The 22,090-nt window shown below is 42.4% G+C and overlaps 1 protein-coding gene across 2 annotated transcripts in view; it reads left to right on the plus strand.

Moving 5' to 3' along the window:
- ptprn2 (protein tyrosine phosphatase receptor type N2) overlaps positions 1–22,090 on the plus strand; it is a 1,069,199-nt gene that overhangs the window by 1,002,748 nt on the left and 44,361 nt on the right. For both annotated transcript variants that reach the window (XM_063044415.1, XM_063044416.1), the window contains one exon: positions 19,411–19,488. In XM_063044415.1, the coding sequence (XP_062900485.1) occupies positions 19,411–19,488 (78 nt within the window). The remainder of the gene's footprint in view (positions 1–19,410; positions 19,489–22,090) is intronic.

Below are 22,090 nucleotides of genomic sequence, written 5' to 3' on the forward strand. Positions count from 1 at the left end.
ATCATGGTCTTTCCTTCACCATGATTGTTCTTGGAAAATGTTTCTACAGAAATGGTTTGCCATTGCCTTCTTCTAGGGAGTGGCTTTACAAGACGGGAGACCTCAGCCATTATCAAACCTCTTCAGAGATTCTCTGCCTGGTGTCAGTGGTCGCATAACCAGGACTTGTGATATGCACCAGCTGCTCATCCAACCAACCCAACCCGCTCCCGTAGCTTCACAAGACCCTGATCCGGGGGCTAAGCAGGTGCTACACCTCGCCCAGTGGTGACCTGCAGGTTAGGAGCACAATCAGCTACTTGAGTCGTGAGGTTTATTTTGACCTACCAGAGGACTGCCGGTAAAGGCATGCACTATAATTTTAACTTCAGCAGGGTAGGAGCCCCTTATACCTCCATTGGTAGAAACAGATTTCCACCCTGCCACCCAGACCAATAATAGATCACCGGATCTTAAGGGAATCAAGGAGATGGTGTTGGTAAATGAGATGGAAGATCAGCCATGATCTTCATGAATGACAGGACAGGTGCCAACCCCTGCTCATATTTCTTAAGTTCTTAGGTCAATGATCCAAATGGAGTGCATTCTGTTTCCAATGATTCAGCATCATTTGAACCCCCATGAAAGGTTGCTTTGAAACATGGAAATGGATTTTCTCTCTAAATCTACAGCAGTTACATGATACTGCAGCATGCATCAGGAGGTAATTGGGGAGCTAATTGCAAAGCGAACTGCTCCCCAGTGTCTTTGGGGCCCATTTAGAGGTAATGAGGTTAGCTCTGACTCCTCTAAGTCAGGAACACAATCAGCTATTTGAGTCACGAGGTTTATTTTGACCTACCAGAGGACTGCCAGTAATAGGCATGCACTATAATTTTAACTTCAGCGATCACTAATTTTTAAATTTGAAGTTGCACTGAATTACAAAGGCGGAGCAGAAGTTTCTGTAGTCACACAGCATGTAAACAGGCCCTCTGGTCCAGCACATCCTTGCCATCCATTTAGCTACATTAATCTGGGGCAGCATAGCAGTTGGCTCAATCGCTTTACAACAACAGTCACCAATCAGGATTTGATTCCCACCGCACTGTCTGTAAGAAGTTTGTCTGCCCTCCCTGTGGGTTTCTTCCAAGTTCTCAGTTCCCTCCCACATTCCAAAGACATACAGGTTAAGGTTAGTAAGTTGTGGATATGCTATGTTGGTAAAAACACAATCCTCAGACTACATTGGTCGTTTACGGAAAATGACGCATTTCACTGTATGTTTTGATGTACATATGACAAATAAAGCCAATCTTATCTCATTCACGTACATTTGCTTCTGCAGCCTTGTTTGCTTTGACAGCTCAGGTACTTGTCTGAGTGTTTCTTAAATGCCGTGAGTATATCTGCCTTCATCAGCTCTTCAGACAGCACATTCCAGATTCTAACCATCGTCTGTGTGAAAGAGCTATCCTCGTACACCCTCTAAACCTGCGGAGAATCGGGCAGCCTATCCAACTAGTTCTCTGTGCCTCCAGGTGCATGGGGGTTGATTAGCAGAAGTGCGATTTCTCGAGTTGAGTATGATGTTCCTCTAAGGGGTTGTCTATTGGTGGGTCTTCCTGTGAATGTAGAGGCCAATCCGGGATCCGCGTTATCATACTGCCTTCACCACTTGCTGGTCGCCACAGGACTTAATCCAGGGTGTTAGGGTGGATTCCCTTGATGGAGAACGCCTGTGTGTGGCTTTGTCTAATATGGGGAGGCTGATACACGGGCAGCCACCGCACAGATCAGGGTCAGGGTCCAGTGGCGTGGAGTGCAAGACCACTGGGGACCTTTCTCTGCTGCAGCCTTCCTTCATCTTCACTGCCATTGTGACGGGTCATCATCTTCCACCAGCTCCACTATAGAGGTCTTGGTTGGGTCGCTCTTTGTCTGGAATCTTCCCCTTGTACTTACTGCCATGGGTGACCCTACCGGGAGCTAAGTGCCAGACGTCTAAACTCCAGGCGGCATTGCTCTTGGGATCTCAGGCAATTTATAAACCACCATAAGGTGACTAACTTTGGAGAATGCTAAACCTCTACCTCTCACCTTAAAGCTGCTATCTTAAGACACCCCCACTCTGGGAAAAACAATTGTTACCATCTATTCCATGTATCCTGCATCAGACCAATCCTTTTAGTTTCTGGTGGAGAAGCCAAGAGCATCTTCACAGGCATTAATTGTGGTGGATTTCTGGGCAATCTGGGCACTGTGACCAGTCTGCAGCAACATTCTGTTCAAAGTAATGGGCCCCTCCCCATTCCCAGCCAGAGAAGTTGATGTCTAATTGATGCTATGACATGGTAGTAGGGTCAATGCCTCACAACTTCAATGATCCTGGTCCAATCCCAACCTCTGGGTTCTTCTAGGAGATCTGGTTGCCTCCCACAACCCTAAAACATACATGCCAGCTACTTACATGGCCACTGTAAGTTGCCTCCTGTGTGAAAGTGATTGGTCCCTATTCCTCTAAACCTCTCCTACCCATTTACTTATCCAAATGGCTTTACTTTTACTGTAAAAATGGACACTTGATCGCTGGCTTAGGCCTATTTCCATTCTATAGTTTCAAGTTCTTGGGTGTCAAGATCTCTGAGGACCTAACCTGGTCCCAATATATCGAAGCAGCTATAAAGAAGGTAAGACAGCAACTATACTTCATTAGGAGTTTGAAGAGATTTGGTATGTCAGCAAAAAATTTAGTTGGCTCCATCTTGGGTACTAGCCTACAATGTACCCAGGACATCTTCAAGGGGCAATGTCTCAGAAAGGTAGCATCCATTATTAAGGACCTCCAGCACCCAGGCCATGCCCTTTTTTCATTGTTACTGCCAGGAAGGAGGTACAGAAGCCTGAAGGCACACACTCAGCAATTCAGGACTAGCTTCTGATTCCTCTTGCCATCTGATTTCTAAATGAGCCCATGAACACTACCTCACTTTTTTAACATTTTATTTCTGTTTTTGCATGTTTTTTAATCTATTCAATATACATATATTATAATTGATTTACTTATTTATTATTTATTTTTCTTCTATATTATGTATTGCGTTGAACTGCTGCTACTGTTAACAAATTTCATGACTCATGTCGGTCATAATAAACCTGATTCTGACTCTGATTTATTAATCTGAGTCCATGATATCCTCAGAATTGTCAGTGAGTACTCACTTTTTACTGGTCTGGCCCTGAAGCCATGAAAGCATTCCAATGTAAGCAATAGAGTTTCAACAAAAAAGTGACCCTGAACCTTCGATAATGATGCTGGGCTCCACAATCCAAGCAACAGTAAAGGCCAACTACACACAGCTTATCAATAAGAGAGAAGCAGGTATGTTGTTTCCATGGTAAATGACACTAGTACTAGGGGACATCGCTTCAAGATTCGGGGGGAATAGATATGGGACAGGTGAGGAGAAACTACTTTTCCCAGAGAGTAGTGAATCTGTGGAATTCTCCACCCAGGGAAGCAGTAAAGACAACCTCATTAAATATATTTAAAACACAGTTGGTCAGATTTTTGCATAGCAGGGAAACTAAGGGTTATGAGGAATAGGAAGGTAGGTGAAACTGATCAGCCATGATTTTATTGAATGGTAGAGTGTGCTTGACAGCCAGATGCCCTGCTCCTGCTCCTATTTCTGACTGTTCTTATGACTGATAGTCATTTCATGGTAACCTGAAAGTGGCAGCATCTAAAAAAAAATTGTAATTAAAAATGAAATCTCCCCTGAAACATTAACTCATCCTCTTTTTGAGGCGGACGAATCTCCGAATATTTGCCGGCTAGCCCCCCACCAAAAGGAAAGGATGCGTAAATGATTCTGGAGTGATTTTATTTTTAACCAGATCTTTTTTTAAATGCTGCCCTTTTTTTGAGAGAAGTCTGTAGGATAGAGGCTGAAGTGGCAGCAACCCACAGATTCACATGTACCTAGGAATTTGTGCTCCGCTCACACACAAATGCTCCTACACTAATCTTTTTATATCATGTTCCATAGATCCAGTAACAAAGCTGAAGGCCAAATCCATCCTGGTCTTTGTTAAGCAATGTGTTAAAAAAACCCAAAAGCAATATTTATTCAGCTAGATGCAAGGAAGACTTATAATTACAATGTCAGAAGAACTACTGCACCGAATAAAATTGTGATAATTGCAGCTGATGCACTGGGTCATTATTAAAGTGTAGTGAAATATCAACCATGGAGGAATAATGGATAATCTTCCTTCTGAATGGAGGGGTTGTGTAAGTAAATGTGAAGCTGTTTTCGTCACAGAGAAACTGGCAGCCAGAAATCGTCTAGTGCATTAAAGGCTTAGTTTACTTTAAACTTTTGAGCAGGGTCTACGGGGTACAATTAATTTGCTTTTAAGTATTTAATGCGCTATAAAGATCTTTTAAAATGCAGATTAAATCAGATTAAAATAAAAAGTGAGCAGTTTAAAAATAATAATTATGAACAAAAGTTTAAGCTCACAGTTAAAGTCATATATGATTTGCAAATTTTTAAAGATAATGTCACTGAAGAATAAGACCATAAAACACAGGAGCAGAATTAGACCATTCGGCCCATCGATTCAGCTCTGCCATTCCATCATAGCTGATTTATTATCCCTTTCAACCCCATTCTCCTGCCTTCTCCCCACAATCTATGGCACCCTTACAGATCAAGAATCTATCAAGGATCTATTAACCTCTGCTTTAAGTATACCCAATGACTTGGCCTCCACAGCCATCTGTGGTAAAGAATTCCTGAGATTCACCAGCCTCTGACTGGAGAAATTTTTCCTCACTTCTGTTCTAAAGGGATGTCCTTTCATTCTGAGGCTCTGCCTTCTATTCTGGTCTTTGTTTAATTTGGTCTTTAAATAATTTCATTGTTGAAATTTCTTGCAATTTGCAACTATTTCTTCATAATTCTTTATATGATATTTTCAGATTATGAAGCTTTTCATATTATTTCAGATTATGAGTTTTATCGCATTAAGCAGCTGCTGATGAGACAACAATAACTTTTAATCAACATACATCAAAGTTGCTGGTGAACGCAGCAGGCCAAGCAGCATCTATAGGAAGAGGCGCAGTCGACGTTTCAGGCCGAGACCCTTCGTCAGGACTAACTTCGTCAGTTAGTCCTGACGAAGGGTCTCAGCCTGAAACGTCGACTGCGCCTCTTCCTATAGATGCTGCTTGGCCTGCTGCGTTCACCAGCAACTTTGATGTATGTTGCTTGAATTTCCAGCATCTGCAGAATTCCTGTTGTTTGCGTTAAAATAACTTTTAATCTTTTTTTTGCATTAATTTCCTCAGGAGTAAGCCATTTATCCATTCAAATCCGTTCCACTGTTCGATAAGATAATGGCTTATTGATCTTGGCCGTAGCTTCACTCTGCTGCCTGTTTCTCATAACCCTTGACTCCCCAGTAGCCTAAGATACGGCGTATAGAGGTAGACAGGGAGGTAAAGGAGGTGCTTTGCATGCTGGCCCTCATCAATCACATTTAAGAGTTGGCATGTTACATTGCAGCTGCAGAAGACATTGGTCAGATTGCACTTTGTATGTGCTGTTGTGGTCACCCTGTAATAAGGACATTGTTAAACTAGAAAGAGCTCAGAGAAGATTTATAGGATGCTGCCAAAACTCAAGGATCTGAGTATAGGGAGAAGTTGGGCAGGCTGGGCCTTTATTCCAAACGGTGTAGGAGATTGAGGAAAGATCTCACAGAGGCATATAAAATCATGAGAGGTACAGATAGGGTGAATGCACATATCACAGCGTATGTTTAAGGTGAAAGGGGAATGAATTAATAGGAACTTGAGAGGCAACTTTTCACCTCCTGGAATGTGCTGGCAGAGACAGGTACGTTAACAACGTTTGAAAGACCCTTGAGTTGGTACATGGAAAGGAAATGTGCCTGTCCAAGAGTTTTTCAAATGTTGTTAACATACCGTACCTGTCCTAGAGTTTTTCAAATGTTGTTAATGTACCGTACCTGTCCTAGATCCTTTCAAATGTTGTTAACGTACCGTTCCTGTCCAAGAGTCTCTCAGATGTTGTTAACGTACCGTACCTGTCCAAGAGCCTTTCAAATGTTGTTAACGTACCGTTCCTGTCCAAGAGTCTCTCAGATGTTGTTAACGTACCGTTCCTGTCCAAGAGTCTTTCAGATGTTGTTAACGTATCGTACCTGTCCTATAGCCTTTCAAATGCTGTTAACGTACCGTACCTGTCCAAGTCTTTCAAATGTTGTTAACGTACCATACCTGTCCAAGAGTCTTTCAGTTGTTGTTAACGTACCGTACCTGTCCAAGAATCTTTCAGTTGTTGTTAAAGTACGTACCTGTCCAAGAGTCTTTCAAATGTTGTTAACGTACCGTACCTGTCCTATAGCCTTTCAAATGCTGTTAACGTACCGTACCTGTCCAAGAGTCTTTCAGTTGTTGTTAACGTACCGTACCTGTCCAAGAGCCTTTCAGATGTTGTTAACGTACCGTACCTGTCCAAGAGCCTTTCAGATGTTGTTAACGTACCGTACCTGTCCAAGAGTCTTTCAAATGTTGAAAATGTACCATACCTGTCCAAGATTCTTTCAGTTGTTGTTAACGTACCGTACCTGTCCAAGAGCCTTTCAGATGTTGTTAACGTACCGTACCTGTCCAAGAGCCTTTCAGATGTTGTTAACGTACCGTACCTGTCCAAGAGTGTTTCAAATGTTGTTAGAGAGATAATCAGAATCAGATTTATTATCTCTGACTTAAATTACATTTTTTTTGTTTTGTGACAACAATTTAGTACGCAGACATAAAATTATGAAAATAAATAATGCAAAAATAGAAGGAATTACAAGGTGGTGTTCATCAGGATGCGTGAAAGTAGGACTAGGTTAGCTGGGCATCTTGGCTGACATTGGCCAGTTGGACCTGTTTCTGTACTCTATGATTCTGTGACAGATTCTCAGAATAGCTCTGGTTTAGTCTCCAGCAGAGAATTCCAAAGATTCCTGACCTGTGAAAGAGAAAAATAAAATCCTTCTCACCATTTAAAACATTCTGAAACCATATCCTCTATTTCTAACTTTCCATATGAGGAAAATTCCTCTTATTATCTACCTTGTCACATCCTTTCATCTATTTTTATTTCCGTGTACCTGTTTGCCAACATCTACATCCAAGTTTCCTGTCAAAGTTATTAGAAAATGCTGGAACAAATAAAAGTTGGCCTAAAGAAAGCAGTGCCTGAGCAAACTTCAGAATTCGCATGGCACTTTTTTGTTTTATATTTGAAAAGTTTTAGAAGTCCTTAATATCTTTCATAACGAAAACAGAGACTGCAGGAAACACTTAGCAGACCAGGTAGCAACTGTGGAAGAAGCAATAGTTAATATTTCAGGTCTGACACCAGGATTTGTTTTTTCTCACAGATGATATCCAATCCACTAAGTGTTTGCACTATTTTCGGTTTCATTTCAGATTTCCAGCATCTACAGTTTTCTGAATCTTAATTATCTTTTTTTCCCCATTTTCGCCCAGCCGCATTAAATCAAAGAGGCACATCAGTTTGTAACGTAACTTTGACCGATATCATTTAAAGATAGAACAAGTCTCTTTGAAGATCATAATTGGATGCTTATCATCCAAGGATACACAATGTATCAAAAAGGCAGGCAGGTAGTTGGAGAAGGTGGGTGACTCTGTCAGTAAAAAATGAAATCAAATCCTTAGAAAAAGGTGACATGGGATTGGAAGATGTAGAATCCCTGTGGGTAGAGTTAAGAAATTCAAAAAGAGGTAGAAGACCCTGATGGGAGTTACACGCAGGCCTCCAAACAGTAACCAGGACGTGGAGTACAAATTATAATGGGAGATAGAAAAGGCCTGTAAAAAGGACAATGGTGGATGGTCTTGGTGGATTTCAATGTGCAGATAGATTGGGAAAATTAGGTTGGTGCTGGATCCCAAGAGAAGCAATTTGTACAAAATCGATGAGATGGTTGTGGTTGAGCCCACTAGGGGAAAGATATATCCGGATTGGATATTGTGTAATGAACTAGATTTGATTATGGGGCTTAAATTAAAGGAAACCTTATGAAACAGTGATCATAATGTGATAGAATTCACCCCACAGGTTGAGAGCGAGAAACTGAAGTCAGATGCATCAGTATTACATTGGAGTAAAGGGAATTGCAGAGGCATGAGAGAGGAGTTGGAAAGTTAATTGGCAGGGAACATAGCAAAGCAGCAGTGGCTGGAGTTTCTGGGAGCAATTTGGAAAGCACAGGATACATACATCCCAAAGATGAAGAACTATTTGAAAGGTAGGATGATAGAACCGTGGCTGATAAGGGGAGTCAAAGACACCATAAAACCCAAACTGAGGGTATATAATAGAACAAAAATTAGTGGGAAGTTAGAGGATTTGTAAGCTTTAAAAACCAACAGAAGGTAACTAAAAAAGCCATAAGGAATGAAAATATTAATTAGGAATGTCAATAATACAAAAGAGGAACTCGAGAAAATCTGCAGATGCTGGAAATCCAGAGCAACACATGCTAAATTCTGGAGGAACTCGGCAGAACAGACAGCATCTATGGAAAAGAGTAAACGGTCGATATTTCGGGCTGAGACCCTTCATCAGGATGCTAGAAGTTTTTTTTCCAGAAATATAAAGAGTAAAATGGTGGCCTGCGAGGATATCAGACTGCCAGAAAATGACGCTGGAGAGGTTACAATGGGGACAAGAAGTGGCAGATGAACTTACTAAGAATTTTGCATCATTCTTCACTGTGGAAGACACTAGCAGTATGCCAGAAGTTTGAGAGGGTGAGGGAGCAGAAGTGAGTGTAGTTGCTATCACTAAGGAGAAGGTGCTTTGCAAGCTGAAAGGTCGAAAAGTGGACAAGTCACCTGGACCAGATGGACTACACCCGAGAGTTCTGAAAGAGGTAGCTGAAGAGATTGCGGAGGTATTAGTAATGGTCTTTTGAGAATCACTAGATCTGGAATGGTTCTGGGAGACTAAAAAATTGCAAGAAGTCACTCCAGGGAGGGAGGTATAAAAAAGGAAATTATAGGCCAGTTAGTGGTTGGGAAGATGTTGGAGTCATGGTATTTGGGGGCACATGATAAGATAAGCCAAAAGCAGCATGGTTTTCTAAAGGGGAAATTTTGCCTGATAGATCTGTTGGAATTATTTGAGGAAATAGCAAGCTGGATAGACAAAGGAGAGTCAATGGATGTTGCTTACATGGATTTTCAGAAGGTCTTTGACAAGGTGCCACACACAATGGGCCAAATTGTCTAATTTTGCTGCTATGTCTTATGGTCTTATGATCTCAGTAAGAAAAAAATGCTCAGAATCCTTAAAAAGATCACATTAAATAAAAGATGCTGCTTGCCAGCTTTCCATCATCTGAAGCACAAAATCAGAGCCCATGGTACAGGAAAAATGTGAGCAGGAGGCAAAGAGTGGGAATAAAGGGGGCTTTTTCTGGTTGGCCGCCAGTGACTTGTGGTGCTCTGCAGGGGTCAGTGTTGGGACTGTTTCTTTTCACATTATTTAGATGATGGAATTGATGGCTTTGCGGCCAAGTTTGCAGACAGTGCAGAGATAGCTATGGAGGGGCAGGTAGTGTTGAGGAAGCAGGGAGTCTGCAGAAGGACTTAGATTGTGAGAATGGGCAAAAAAGTGGCAGATGGAATATAGCGTATGGTCATGCACTTTGGTTGAAGGAATAAAGCTGGACACTATTTTCTAAACGAGGAGGAAATTCAAAACTCAGAGGTAGAAGGGATTTGGAAGTCTCATGCAGGATTCCCTGGAGGTTAACTTGCAGGCTGAGTCAGTGGCAAGGAAGGCAAATGTTGGCATTCATTTCAAGAGGCCTGGAATATAAAAGCGAGGATATAATGCTAAGGCTTTATAAGGCATTGATCAGACCGTACTTGAGTATTGTGAGCAGTTTCAGACCCCTTATCTTATAAAGATTTGCTAGCATTGGAGAGGGTCCAGAGGAGATTCACAGGCATGAAATGGTTAATATATGAGAAGCTATTGATGGCTCTGGGCCTGTACTCACTGTTGTTTAGAAGAATGGGGAGAGAAACCAATTGAATATTGAATGGTCTAGGAGAAGAATCTGGCCGTTGGGCTGGAGAAGGAGAAGTCAGCAGTCGGGTCAAAGAAGGAGAATCTGGCAGACAGGTCGGAGAAGGAGAAGCCAGTGGACAGGCTGGAGAAGGAAAAGCCGGCGTCGGGTCAGAGAAGGAGAAGTCAGCGGACAGTCTGGAGAAGGAGAAGCTGGCGTCGGGTCAGAGAAGGAGAAGTCAGCAGACATCTGGAGAAGGAGAAGCTGGCAGTCGGGTTGGAGAAAGAGAAGCCGGTGGTCAGGTCGGAGAAGGGGAACCCAGCGAACAGGCTGGAGAGTAGAAGCTGGCGGGCAAGTCGGAGAAGGTTCAGAGGAGCTGACCTGGGTGCTTGCCTGCTGTTGCTGTCCAGATGAGAGGACACTGGAGGCGGTGTAGCGTGGCATCCGTGCTTGGTTGGGTGCTGGCCTCTCCCATTGGTGCTGTCCTCCAGTGTTCAGTCGGTGGAATGACAGGCCGTATTGCTATGAGCTGTACAATCAATTTGAATGTTGCTCAGGGACTTGGACTATATATGTGTTTTCTTGCATAGCAATGTGTGTTTTTTTCTCTCTCACTATCTTGAATGTATGTTATGACCCTTGGCCCCAGAGGAACGCTGTCTCGTGTGACTGTATCCATGTATGGTTTGAATGACAATTAAACTTGATTTGATTTGATTTTGATTTTGATTTGATACATAGCACCTGAACTTCATTCTTTCTATACACATATTTACTTACCTCCAGAGTAAACCACAATGTCAAATAGCAGTGACAGGAGTTTAAGATGAGAGGAACTTATGGAGAGGCTCTTTATTCACCTAACATTCTCCCAACATAACATTACTAATTCAAATATTTCTTCTCTTCCTGAATTGTTAAAAAGAAATATGCAGATGCTGGGTGTTTGATACTCTTCACCAATATTTTAATATAAGGCCCGTAGATTCTCCTCCCTGTCTCTGCTCCATGAATAACATCCATGGTGGATTATTATTTCCAGTGATTGTGACCAATCTCCCCTTCGGGTTATCCTGCTCTCTGCCTCTGTGCTTTTTCAATTCAGTTGTATTTGCATTTCAAATAAAGTAAACTGGAGTCACCGTTTCTTTATTCTCAACTGGATGTAGACAATGCCAGGCGTGCAGGCGTTTATTGTTCACCTCCAACTGTCCTTGGCTTGCTAGACCACCTCAATGGGGAAGGTGGATTCGTCCACCCTTGAAGACTGTCCACACGACAGCGTTGCTCCTCTTGTGCCCATCCCAGAAGCAAGCTGCATTATGCATTGTGCCCCAGGCACATGCTCTCTAACCTGCTCACTGATTGCGCAGAGGTGAGTAGCAAGTGGAGAAGCAATTCTCATCAGCGTTGAGTTGCCCGTCGTCTGATTGTGACCTTGCTAGCAATGTGATCAGCGTTGATTTAAAGTGGTCCTCCCCTCTCTATTCTGCCCTTGTAAGCAGTTTAATTTCAATGAAATCAAAGGAAGGCAGTGACATTTCATTACTTTTGCTGGTGCTAATCCAAGCACTCTGGTAACAAAGCACAATGTTTACTCTTTTTGCACAATTTAACCCATTAATCCAGGAATTTTTGGTAGTCTAACATAATTACAATAGATGACACTAATTCCTTTCTTTACTGAAAAGCAGGGGCAAAACACTGCAATTATCTTTCATGTAATGGTGAAAGTGATGATTCGTTTTGTGGCTGTGCAGTCATTATGGTGAGTGCCAGGTTTACAAGATCTGAGTGTATCGAATTGGTGATTTATCTGAAGCGTTTAGAAAGAAGCCTGTCTGATCCCGCATCATGAAAACGACTGGATTGCTTTAAATGCATAAAGCTGAAAGGCAAAAACGGAGGAAAGAAGAAAAACACTCTGAAAACTACATTCTTCCAGCTTGGAGAGTCTTAATACAAGGTCTCAGTTTAATTACACTGTGAGAAATTACAGCTCTGTGCAAAAGACTGTCATTAGGACCAAGTAACGTGTTGCTAGGAGAATGTGTAGTCTCTGTTTATTTCCCATCTTTTTCTCCGAACACTGTAATTGCTGGCTGTGTACCCTTCCACTGACAGCCAGATTGTGTGAGGAATTTGTGACTTTGCTTTGTGTACGCTCCAGAGATTTACACTGGAATTTCCATGTGTGACAGTCAGAACACTTTGGCTGATCCGTAATTGGCACCCTCAGCCTGATGAATTTTGGAGTGACCCAGATAGGAGCAGGAGAATGAAGTGTACAACAGAATACGTAAAGCATGTGAAGATTGCAGAATGGGGTCTTTTATAACTTCAAGCTTATTATGTCCTGCTTCTCTACTCACATGACACTGAAGTAAAAGAAGCTTAATTGTGCATCTTGGTTAAAGAAATAAAACAAATTTTCCTTGCTAGTGCTTGAAGCTTTCAGTTAGCAGGCAAATCTAAAAAGCAAGAGAATTCCGCTGTAGCACCAATTACTTCATCAGATTAGAAGTCTGTTAAAATATGAATTTCTTTTAAGGACCAGTGTCTGACCCATGAGATTGAATTCTGAAACGTGACTCATATATATTAGTTTCTGTTTCTAAAACATCTTTGTACAGAGTTAGATGATCATTAACTCAGATCTTGCTATTCACTAGGCTAATTATGATTAGACTAAGACAGTTAGGATGGGAAGCAGCCTCTTCCCCTAGGACATGAGACTACCGACACCAACCAGGTCCCACCACATATGAGGTACCAGTAGGGTTATACTGTTTACTTTTTACCTTGTAAATGCACCTTATTATTTGTTAATTTATTTGTGGTACGATTACTTTATGTGTTTTGCACCTTGGTCCAGAGGAATGTTGTTTTGTTTGCCAACACTTATATTCTGTTTGGGTAGCCTCCAACCTGATGGCATGAATATCGATTTCTCTTTCCAGTTAAAAAAATTCTCCCGCCTTCCCCTCTTCCCCATCCCCCAATCTGACCTTTTATCTCTTCCCACTTACCTAACACTTCCGCCTGAGGCCCCCTCCTCCTTCCCTTTCTCTTATGGTCCACTCTCCTCTCCTATCAGATTACTTCTTCCCCAAGCCTTGACCTTTCCCACTCACCTGGCTTCACCTATCACCTCCTTGCTAACCTCCTCCCCCCCCCCCACCTTTTTATTCTGGCATCTTCCCCCTTCCTTCCTAGTCCTGAGGAAGGGTCTCGGCCTGAAACGTTGACAGTTTATTCATTTCCATAGTTGCTGCCTGACCTGATGAATTCTTCCAGCATTTTGTGTGTATAACAAACTTAATTCCTGACACAAAGCCATAGAGCACAGAAACAAACTCTTCAATCCAATTGGCCATACCTAGCAAGGTGGCCATTCTATAATGAGCTGCTAACAAAATTAGTCTACGTATAATATTTGATGGTTAGAAGGCTGAACCCAAGAGATTCTGCAAATGCTGGAAATCAAGGCAACACGCAAAAGATGCCGGAGGCACTCTGCAGGTCAGGCAGCAGCAGTGGAAAGGAATTTTGGGCCGACACCCCTCATCAGGATCTGCTGAATGGTCTGGTTTAGAAAGATGAAGTGTGATCTTACTGAAGTATATAACATTATAACAAGGCATGCCAGGACATATGTCAGGATGTTCCTGCTGGCGAGTGTTGTATTAAGGTGTAGAATTCATTATTTTCCATGTAGTGTTCTTATATTATAGTTTCACTTTCCTAGAGAAAACCTTTGGATCACAAACGCGTCAGGATCCAACATGGGGGAATTTTGAATAAGGAAACACCATTATAAGATTAGGAGTATTGGGGTGCGGCATTTAAAATTGAGCAATTTCTCACCAAGGCTCTCAAATTTTCTACCCAAAGCATATAGGAAATATTTAAAAGGGAAGCAGATACATTTTTGAGAGTTCAAGGAATTGGGGGCTCCATGGAATAGCCACAGAAGATCACCTATCATCGCATTGATGGTGGGGATTGAAGAGTCAACTGGCCTTCTCCTGTAACACACATAAAAGTTGCTGGTGAACGCAGCAGGCCAGGCAGCACCTCTTCCTAGAGATGCTGCCTGGCCTGCTGCGTTCACCAGCAACTTTTATGTGTGTTGCTTGAATTTCCAGCATCTGCAGAATTCCTGTTGTTGGCCTTCTTCTGTATCTATTTTCTTATGTAATCTGATCTTTGACATCCATCTGATTAATACTGTGGTGCTAAAGAAAGAAGTGTGAAAACTATGGTTGTGGGAAAAAAAGTTTTGTTCTACTTTTTCTTGCGATCAGGAAAGAAAATGTCTTAATGTTGTTGCAGTGTATTGTTCATTCTCAAACCCTGTAATCTTTTGCCCATATCCTTATCACCCGTGAATTGTGTGTTCACTAAAGCTTCAGAGCTCAGTTAGGAATCAGTGTTGAACCACATTTAATCCAGAATGATTTAGAATGGAAAACTTCTTTCTCTGATGGAAATTAATGAACCAATGGGGATTTCTGGACAATCTAGTGGTTTATTAGTGATATTGAATATGAGATATATTTATCTGAATTTAAGTTCTACGTGTTCCATGGTGGAGCTTGATTTCCACTTTCCAAATCAATAGTCCAAGCAGTACCGTAAACCAACTACAAAGCTACTGCACCTCATTTTCTCCAAATTGTTCTGCTTCTGTCCAATGGACTTCCAACATAATGTAATTGTTAAAGGCAGACTTAGAAGCAAAATTGTCAAAAGCAAAGCAAATCCAGTGTCCTTATTCATCGTCGTTGGCATGTCCTGGGCTGTTACTGAAGATCGAAGCTCGAAGGTCAATCAGAAGTCCAGAAGTTGAAGCCCAGTGGCCAGGCCTCTGAGCCTGTGAATCTTTGCAAGTCCACTGGAGCAGTCGAAGGCCCAGTGTCCGTGAATCCATGAGTCGGCTGCAAGCTGGGCACCAAAGGCAACCGGTCCTGGGGTTAGAGGACTGTGTATAGGCATTGGGAGGGAGGAACAGGGCTTGTTTTTGCTGCTGGTGCTTTGTCTCTTGGTACATTCTGTTTTGTTCTGCTCTATGGTGGTGCCGGAAAGTGTGGTGACACTTGTGGGCTGCCCCCAGCACATCATTGAGGGTGTTGGTTGTTAACACAAGCGAAGCATTTCACTGCATGTTTTGATGTACAGGCGATAAATAAATCTGAATCTGAATCTGAATTATTTTTCAGCTGCTGGCCAGGCTAGAGATAATTCCCTTTGATGTAAATCAAGCTGAACCTTTCGGCTGAGTTAGTGAAAGCTCATGCAGTTGAGAGCATGGAAACCTCTCCTGGAGCACTGCCTGTACTACTGTGTCATTCTCTGTTGTACAGCAATTTTTCTGGCATTAGGCACATGCTGCAAAGGGTCTGTTTGGTCATTTTCATCCACTTACCAACATCGATAAGCATTGAGTGAAAATCTAAAACACTGCAGATGCTGGAAATCTGAAATTTAAAAAAAAATTCCTTGACAGATTCAGGGTGCATCAATGGAATGAGAAACGGCTGATGTTTGAGGTCAAAAACCCTTCAGCTGACACCCTTTGCCCTATAATAATAACTATCGGGTAAGATGGCAGCATGCACGGATCCAGCGGCCTTTTGGGGACCAACCAAAGTTGTAAAATTTGATTTTTACGATCCAAGGGCAATTCTACTCAAAGAACTTCGGGTACTGCAGGGCTACTCCATCAGTGAGCTGTTCGTGGATCGGATTAGCCGGACTGGTGTCGGCAGCACAGCCGGCTGAGGTGTCGGAGGGGCTGGCTGTGACGTTGAAGGGGTTGGCCGAAATGTTGAAGGGGTCAGCCGAGGTGTCGGAGGAGCCGGTCGGGATGTCAGAGGAGGTTGCCGGGATATCGGGCGAGCTGGCCTGTATATCGGAGAAGACCACCGATGTGTCGGAGGAGCCAGTTTGGGTTCGGAGGAACTGACCCGACTGCAGACCGTGTTGCTGCCTGCTTCTCAGAAGCTGGTGCAGTATAACTGTCAGAGATTGTGTTGGATAGTTCATTAGTGATGGCAAGACTTTGTTGGACAGTGATAATGTAAGTTGCCACAGGCCTGGTACCCTTGTTTGGTGGAAGGACAGTTGACACGGGGCTGTGTAGCCTCAGTTGTAGCAAGAACTAGGCCTCAAGCCTCGGGCTTGCCTGCTGCTGCAGACCTGATGAGAAGTGCTACAGCGTGGCGTCCGAACTTGGCTTGGGCCTGGCCTTGCCTGTCAGTGCTGCCATCCTGTGTTTGAGCAGTGGTATGACAGGCTGGATTACGTGCTTCTGAACACTGCCAGGAGTTTGTACCATCAATTGCTGGACATTGTCGCTCTGGGTCTTGGACTATATATGCTTTTTTTTCGAGTGAATATGCTTCTTTGCTCAGTATTTTGAATTGTGTTCCTCCCTAGTTTGAAGTTTGCTTGCTATTTTAAATGTTTTGCTCTTTGGCCCCAAAGGAACGCTGTCTCATTCAGCTGTATCTATGTATGGTTTGAATGATAATTAAACTTGATTTGATTTGATTTTGATTTGAACTATGTCTTTAATAGTTTCTACCTAACCTGCTGTTGTGTCCAGAATTCTCTGTTTTTATTGCAGCATGAAGTACTTTATTTATGGTTTATACTGATATCATTGTACTCAAAATTAACTGTTGTAGAGAAATGTTTATGTACAGTTTTCCCACGTGAATGCCCTTCACTGATATCTATTTTCTGTTTAATCGAATCACATACTTTAATGCAGAGTATTGTAAAACAGCCCAATCATATCAGTGGAATAAAGTAAATGACACCAGTGTTTCAATGCTCAGATTTTAAGGTAACCATTTGATTTATTGTTGGTTGCAGATGTCAATGTTTATGAACTTTGCATAATCTTGTGTTGCCTTTGCATGCTGCTGTCCTTAATTAAAAGTTGTTAAAACATTGAACGTCATTTTGCACTAAGATTCCTCCTCAGTCCCTCAGTTTGAGCTGTCTATGGGCATGGTCTTCTCAGGCACCTGAAAGTCAAAGGGTATCAGATATCTGTTCAGTTTAAGAACATAAGATCATAAAATAATAGGAGCAGAACTAGTCCACTCTGCCACCTCCCCATGGCCAATCCTCTCTCCCTCCCAGACCCAATCTCCTGCCTTCTCCCCGTATCCCCTCATGCCCTGACTAATCAAGAATCTACCAGCCTTTGCCTTAAATATACCGAATGAGGCCTCCACTGCCACCTGTGGCAATGAACTACACTGATTCACCACTCTGGCTAAAGTAATCTAGCCATGTATTAGGCCAGGCAGCATCTATAGGAAGAGGTACAGTCGACGTTTTGGGCCGAGACCCTTCGTCAGGACAGAACAAAGGGTTTCGGCCTGAAATGTCGACTGTACCTCTTCCTATAGATGCTGCCTGGCCTGCTGCGTTCACCAGCATTTTTTGTGTGTGTTGCTTGAATTTCCAGCACCTGCAGATTTCCTCGCGTTAGCCACGTATTAACTGCTTTGAAGCTGAGCTGAAATTAATCTCAGGTGTCCAGAGCACATGTTCAACCTCTTAATGACTACAGCCATTCTTCAACTCGACACAGACATAAATATGTCTTCAGGCTAACTCTGGGCACTCAGTTTGTGGGTTAATCTCTGCATGGTGGTGTGGAGTCTGAAGCTGGCCCGCACTTCCCACACAAAAACGTGTTCGGATGAGAACAATTTTGTTCCCTTGTCTGGGGCAGTTTCATTGAACAGAAATAAATTGGGAATATAATGCACAATACACAAGTGGGGAAGCTACTTATAACGTCTAGGGAGGAGGATTTCAACATGCCCCAGGGCAGTATATGATTTACGTTTACATATTTTTAAAACTGGAGTAGTATCTCCAGCCACAACTTGGGTTTGCTTAGCCTTCCTTAGGTGTGGGCTGTATCATCGCATCCAGACTTCAACCCTGAAAGACCAGCTCGTGATAATGTGCCTCCAGTTATATCATGGTCCACTGATTGATAAATAATCCTATCAGTTATGCTGAAAAGAATCCTGATTCAGCCCTCCAGTAGTGGTATTTTTTTTCTTTGAATCTTCCGTCCCTGAGGAATACATTAGACCAGTTTATTCCCAAATGCTCTGCTTCTTAAATCTGTATCTGATTTAATTTTTTGATCTGCATCTCTATTTCATTTCTGATTACTGGACTCCATCCTTATTGATTATTTTTCTCTCGCAAAGAATAAGAAGAAAGGATTTATCTCGCAGCTTGAAAATTTGATTGAACACATTTATGAATAACCCAGAGCTGACAGGCCCACTGAGCTTGTCGACATTCGCTGTGCCTCGGTGAATTGTTCTCTTGCCCCTGAGACAGAAAACTGTTCTCCTTAGACGGGAGCACAGCATCTCAGGTGACATTCCAGTGCTGAACGGAAGGGGTGATAGCCTGTGCTATCTGTTGGATAAGGCACCAAATGGAGGTTTCAACTGCCTTGTACCCTGTGTATAGAATTGATATCTTGAGGAGTTATACTTGGTGTGCTGCCAGTCACCAGACATCACCAGATGTTCAGGGTCAAAGTTGAGATTACTGTCATATGCACAAAGTGCATGTATGTACAGGTGCAATGAAAACCTTACTTACAGCAGCATCGCAGGTACATACACAAAATTATTGCAAGAAAGAATGCGATATAACAAAAATATCAAACATGAATACCAAAAAAAATCGACAAAGAACAAAAAACAGCTGTGGTACAAAGTGGTTAAGTGTTAATGGACTTGCTAAACTGAGGTAATTATTAGGGTTGGTCTACTTGATTCAAGAACCAATTGTTTGTAGAGGAGAAGCTGTTTCATGAACCTGATGTTATGGGAATCCAGGCTTCTGTACCTTCTGCCCAACTGTACCTTCTAGAAGATGACATTACAAGGATGGTGGGGAGCTTTGATGGCAGACATCGCATTTTTGAGACAGAATCATGGTGGTAGGCTTTTTACATGAAATTTGGCCCATTACTGAAATGCTTACATTTCAAAAGTACTCATTTTGACTATCGTTGGGATGTACTGAGGCCATAAAAGATACCATATAAATAAAGGTCTGTCACTATTTTTAGTAGTTTCCAACTTCTGTGCTGCCCCATTTGAATCCCAGACCCTGCAAGAAATGATTTGTCTGCCTGTGAGGACTGCTGTGGATGGCAGCACTGTACGGTAATGAATCACTCGCCGATGATGAATTGCACTGTTACCAAGCATATCTCTTATCTTTCCCATCTAGATGGACCATGACCCCAGGAACCCTGCATACATTGCTGCCCAAGGACCACTTCCTGCCACGGTGGCAGATTTCTGGCAGGTAAGAGCTTTGCTGACCTTTCAAGAGCAGAATAATAAGAATTAGAGGAACAGACACCTGGTTCAAAAACTGCAGGAGCAAGCCGCAGCTTTAATCAGCAGTTGACACTGGTATCATCAAAGGTCAAAGTTCAGAGTAAATTTATGATCAAAGCACATATATGTTAGCATACTCTACCTTGAGATTCATTTTCCTGCAGACATTTACAGGGGAAAAAAAATAAATCAAATAGAATTTATTATCAAAGTACATACAGCATATGTATGTCACTCTATACTACCTTGAAATTAATTTTCTTGCAGACATTTGCAGGATAAAAGGAATCAAATAGAATTTTATGAAAAACTGTACGTAAGTGAAGACTGACAATCAGCAATGAGCAAAAGAAGAGAATTTGTGCAAATAGAAATAATACTGAGAAAATGAGTTGTGAAGAGCTTTTGAAAGTGAGTCTATAGGTCGTAGAATCAATTCAGAGGAGTGGTGAATGAAATTATCCACACCAGTTAAGGAACCTAATGTTTGAAAGGCAATAACTGTTCCGGAAGCTGGTAGTGTGGGACTAAGGCTTCTATACCTCCTGCCCGATGGTAGTAGAGAGAGTATGACTTGAATGGCAGAGATCTTTGATGACGGATGTTGCTTTTTTGTGACAGTGCCCCATCCAGCACTCAATGGTGGGAAGGGCTTTACCTGTATTCGACCGAGTTATATCCACCACTTTCTGTACTTCATTTCAAATCAACATTTTAAAAGGCCTGATTTTCTTTAGTAAATGTGTTGGCGCGTCCAAGTGGTTAAGACGTCGGTCTAGTGATCTGAAGGTCACTAGTTCGAGCCTCAGTTGAGGCAGCGTGTTGTGTCCTTGAGCGAGGCAGTTAACCACACATTGCTCTGCGACGACACCGGAGCCAAGCTGTATCGGCCCTCGTGCCCTTCCCTTGGACAACATCGATGGCGTGGAGAGGGGAGACTTGCAGCATGGGCAACTGCCGGTCTTCCATACAACCTTGCCCAGGCCTGCACCCTGGAAACCTTCCAAGTACAAATCCATTATCTCAAGAGACTAACGGATGCCTATATATAGTGATCTAATAGAGCGTTAGAAATACAGATCAGAGACAACAGTGACATTTGTTTGCAAATTAATTGGTAGAAGCTACAATATCTAGAAGTTTACCAGTCTTGACTCGAGTCTTTTTTTAAAATTTGGGACAGCAGATAAGCTTCCTTGATCACCGCAGAATGCTACAAAATAACACCCTAGAAATCAGAAATCATGAGAGCATTAAAACTAGTTATTAAAAAATGTAATATTTGACCCGAGGTTTTAACATTTAAAACTGAGCTGTTTCGAAGTCCCTTCTTGCGGAGGGCAGTAATTCTCTGCAGTTCCCTGCCTGGGAGAATGTGAAGCCAGGATCATTGGGGCTCTTTAAAGAGGAAGTAGATTTTTTTTTATAAGATCGGGAAATTTAGAGCTGCGCAGGAGATGAGACCTGTGTAAGTCGGTCATAATGATGTTGAATGGATAGTGATGTTTGAGAGGCCAAGTGGCCTACTGCTACACCTATTTTCTAACAAACTTACGTTCTACTGACCTCACTTACAGCCAAACCAAATTCCTTCTTGCCTCAAACCTCCACGCTCCTCTAGAAATGCATGAAGCCGTAAATTCAACACCTTCCCCCAAAATAAAACCGAGCCCAGTTCAGCCGTCCTTGTTGGAGAGGAACAGAGTAATGATAGTAACAGAGCAGTTTACTAAAGACACAAGAGGCTGGCTATCTGATGTACAAAGTTTGTACGTTGTACGTATGTACGAACTAACGGCTGGAGGAATTCAGTGGGTCAGAGAGAGGAAAATGGACAGTTGACCGTTGGGGTTGAGACCCTTCTGGTTAGTGCAATTATTTTACAGTGCCAGTGATCACCAGCCAAGGTTCAATTCTCACCCCTGTCTGTTAGGAGTTTGTACATTCTCCCTGCAACCGTGTAGGTTTCCTCCGGGAGCTCATGTTTTCTCCCACATTCCAAAGACATTGCGTTAGGGTTAGGGTTGGTAAGTTGAGGCCATGCTATGTTGGCACAGTGGGCCGTCCCAGCCCAATCCTCACTGATCTGGTTTGACGCAAACGACGCGTTTCATTCTATGGTTCAATGTTTCAATGTGCATGTGACAAATAGAGTAAATATAATTTTGATCTTAATCTGGACTTCATTGATTCTAGATGAAGAGTCTTGACCCGAAACATCAACTGCCCATTTCCCTCCCAGATGCTGACTGACCCCCTGAGTTCTTCTGGCAGTTTGTATTTTTTTTTCTCTCTCAAGCACAGCTTGGATACATTTAGGTCAAATTTCAGTCTTTGAGCTTTAGAAAGATTTCTGAATGCTCTCATCAACCAATATTCCCAAAATCACCAAGCACTTTAATGAGGTTTCCTAACTTCCTCCTTCAGAATCTCTGTAAGGTACAAATGGCCTGTGTTAGCACCCCTTTGGACTACAGAGAAAGTAACAAATGCTCCCTTGTTTGGTGTGACCACTGTATTTTTAATTACTGCCGTAAAAAATGTATTTCTTCTCATTTTGATTATAG

This window comes from Mobula hypostoma, chromosome 3 (assembly GCF_963921235.1).
Source record: "Mobula hypostoma chromosome 3, sMobHyp1.1, whole genome shotgun sequence".
Taxonomy (NCBI): Eukaryota; Metazoa; Chordata; class Chondrichthyes; order Myliobatiformes; family Myliobatidae; genus Mobula; species Mobula hypostoma.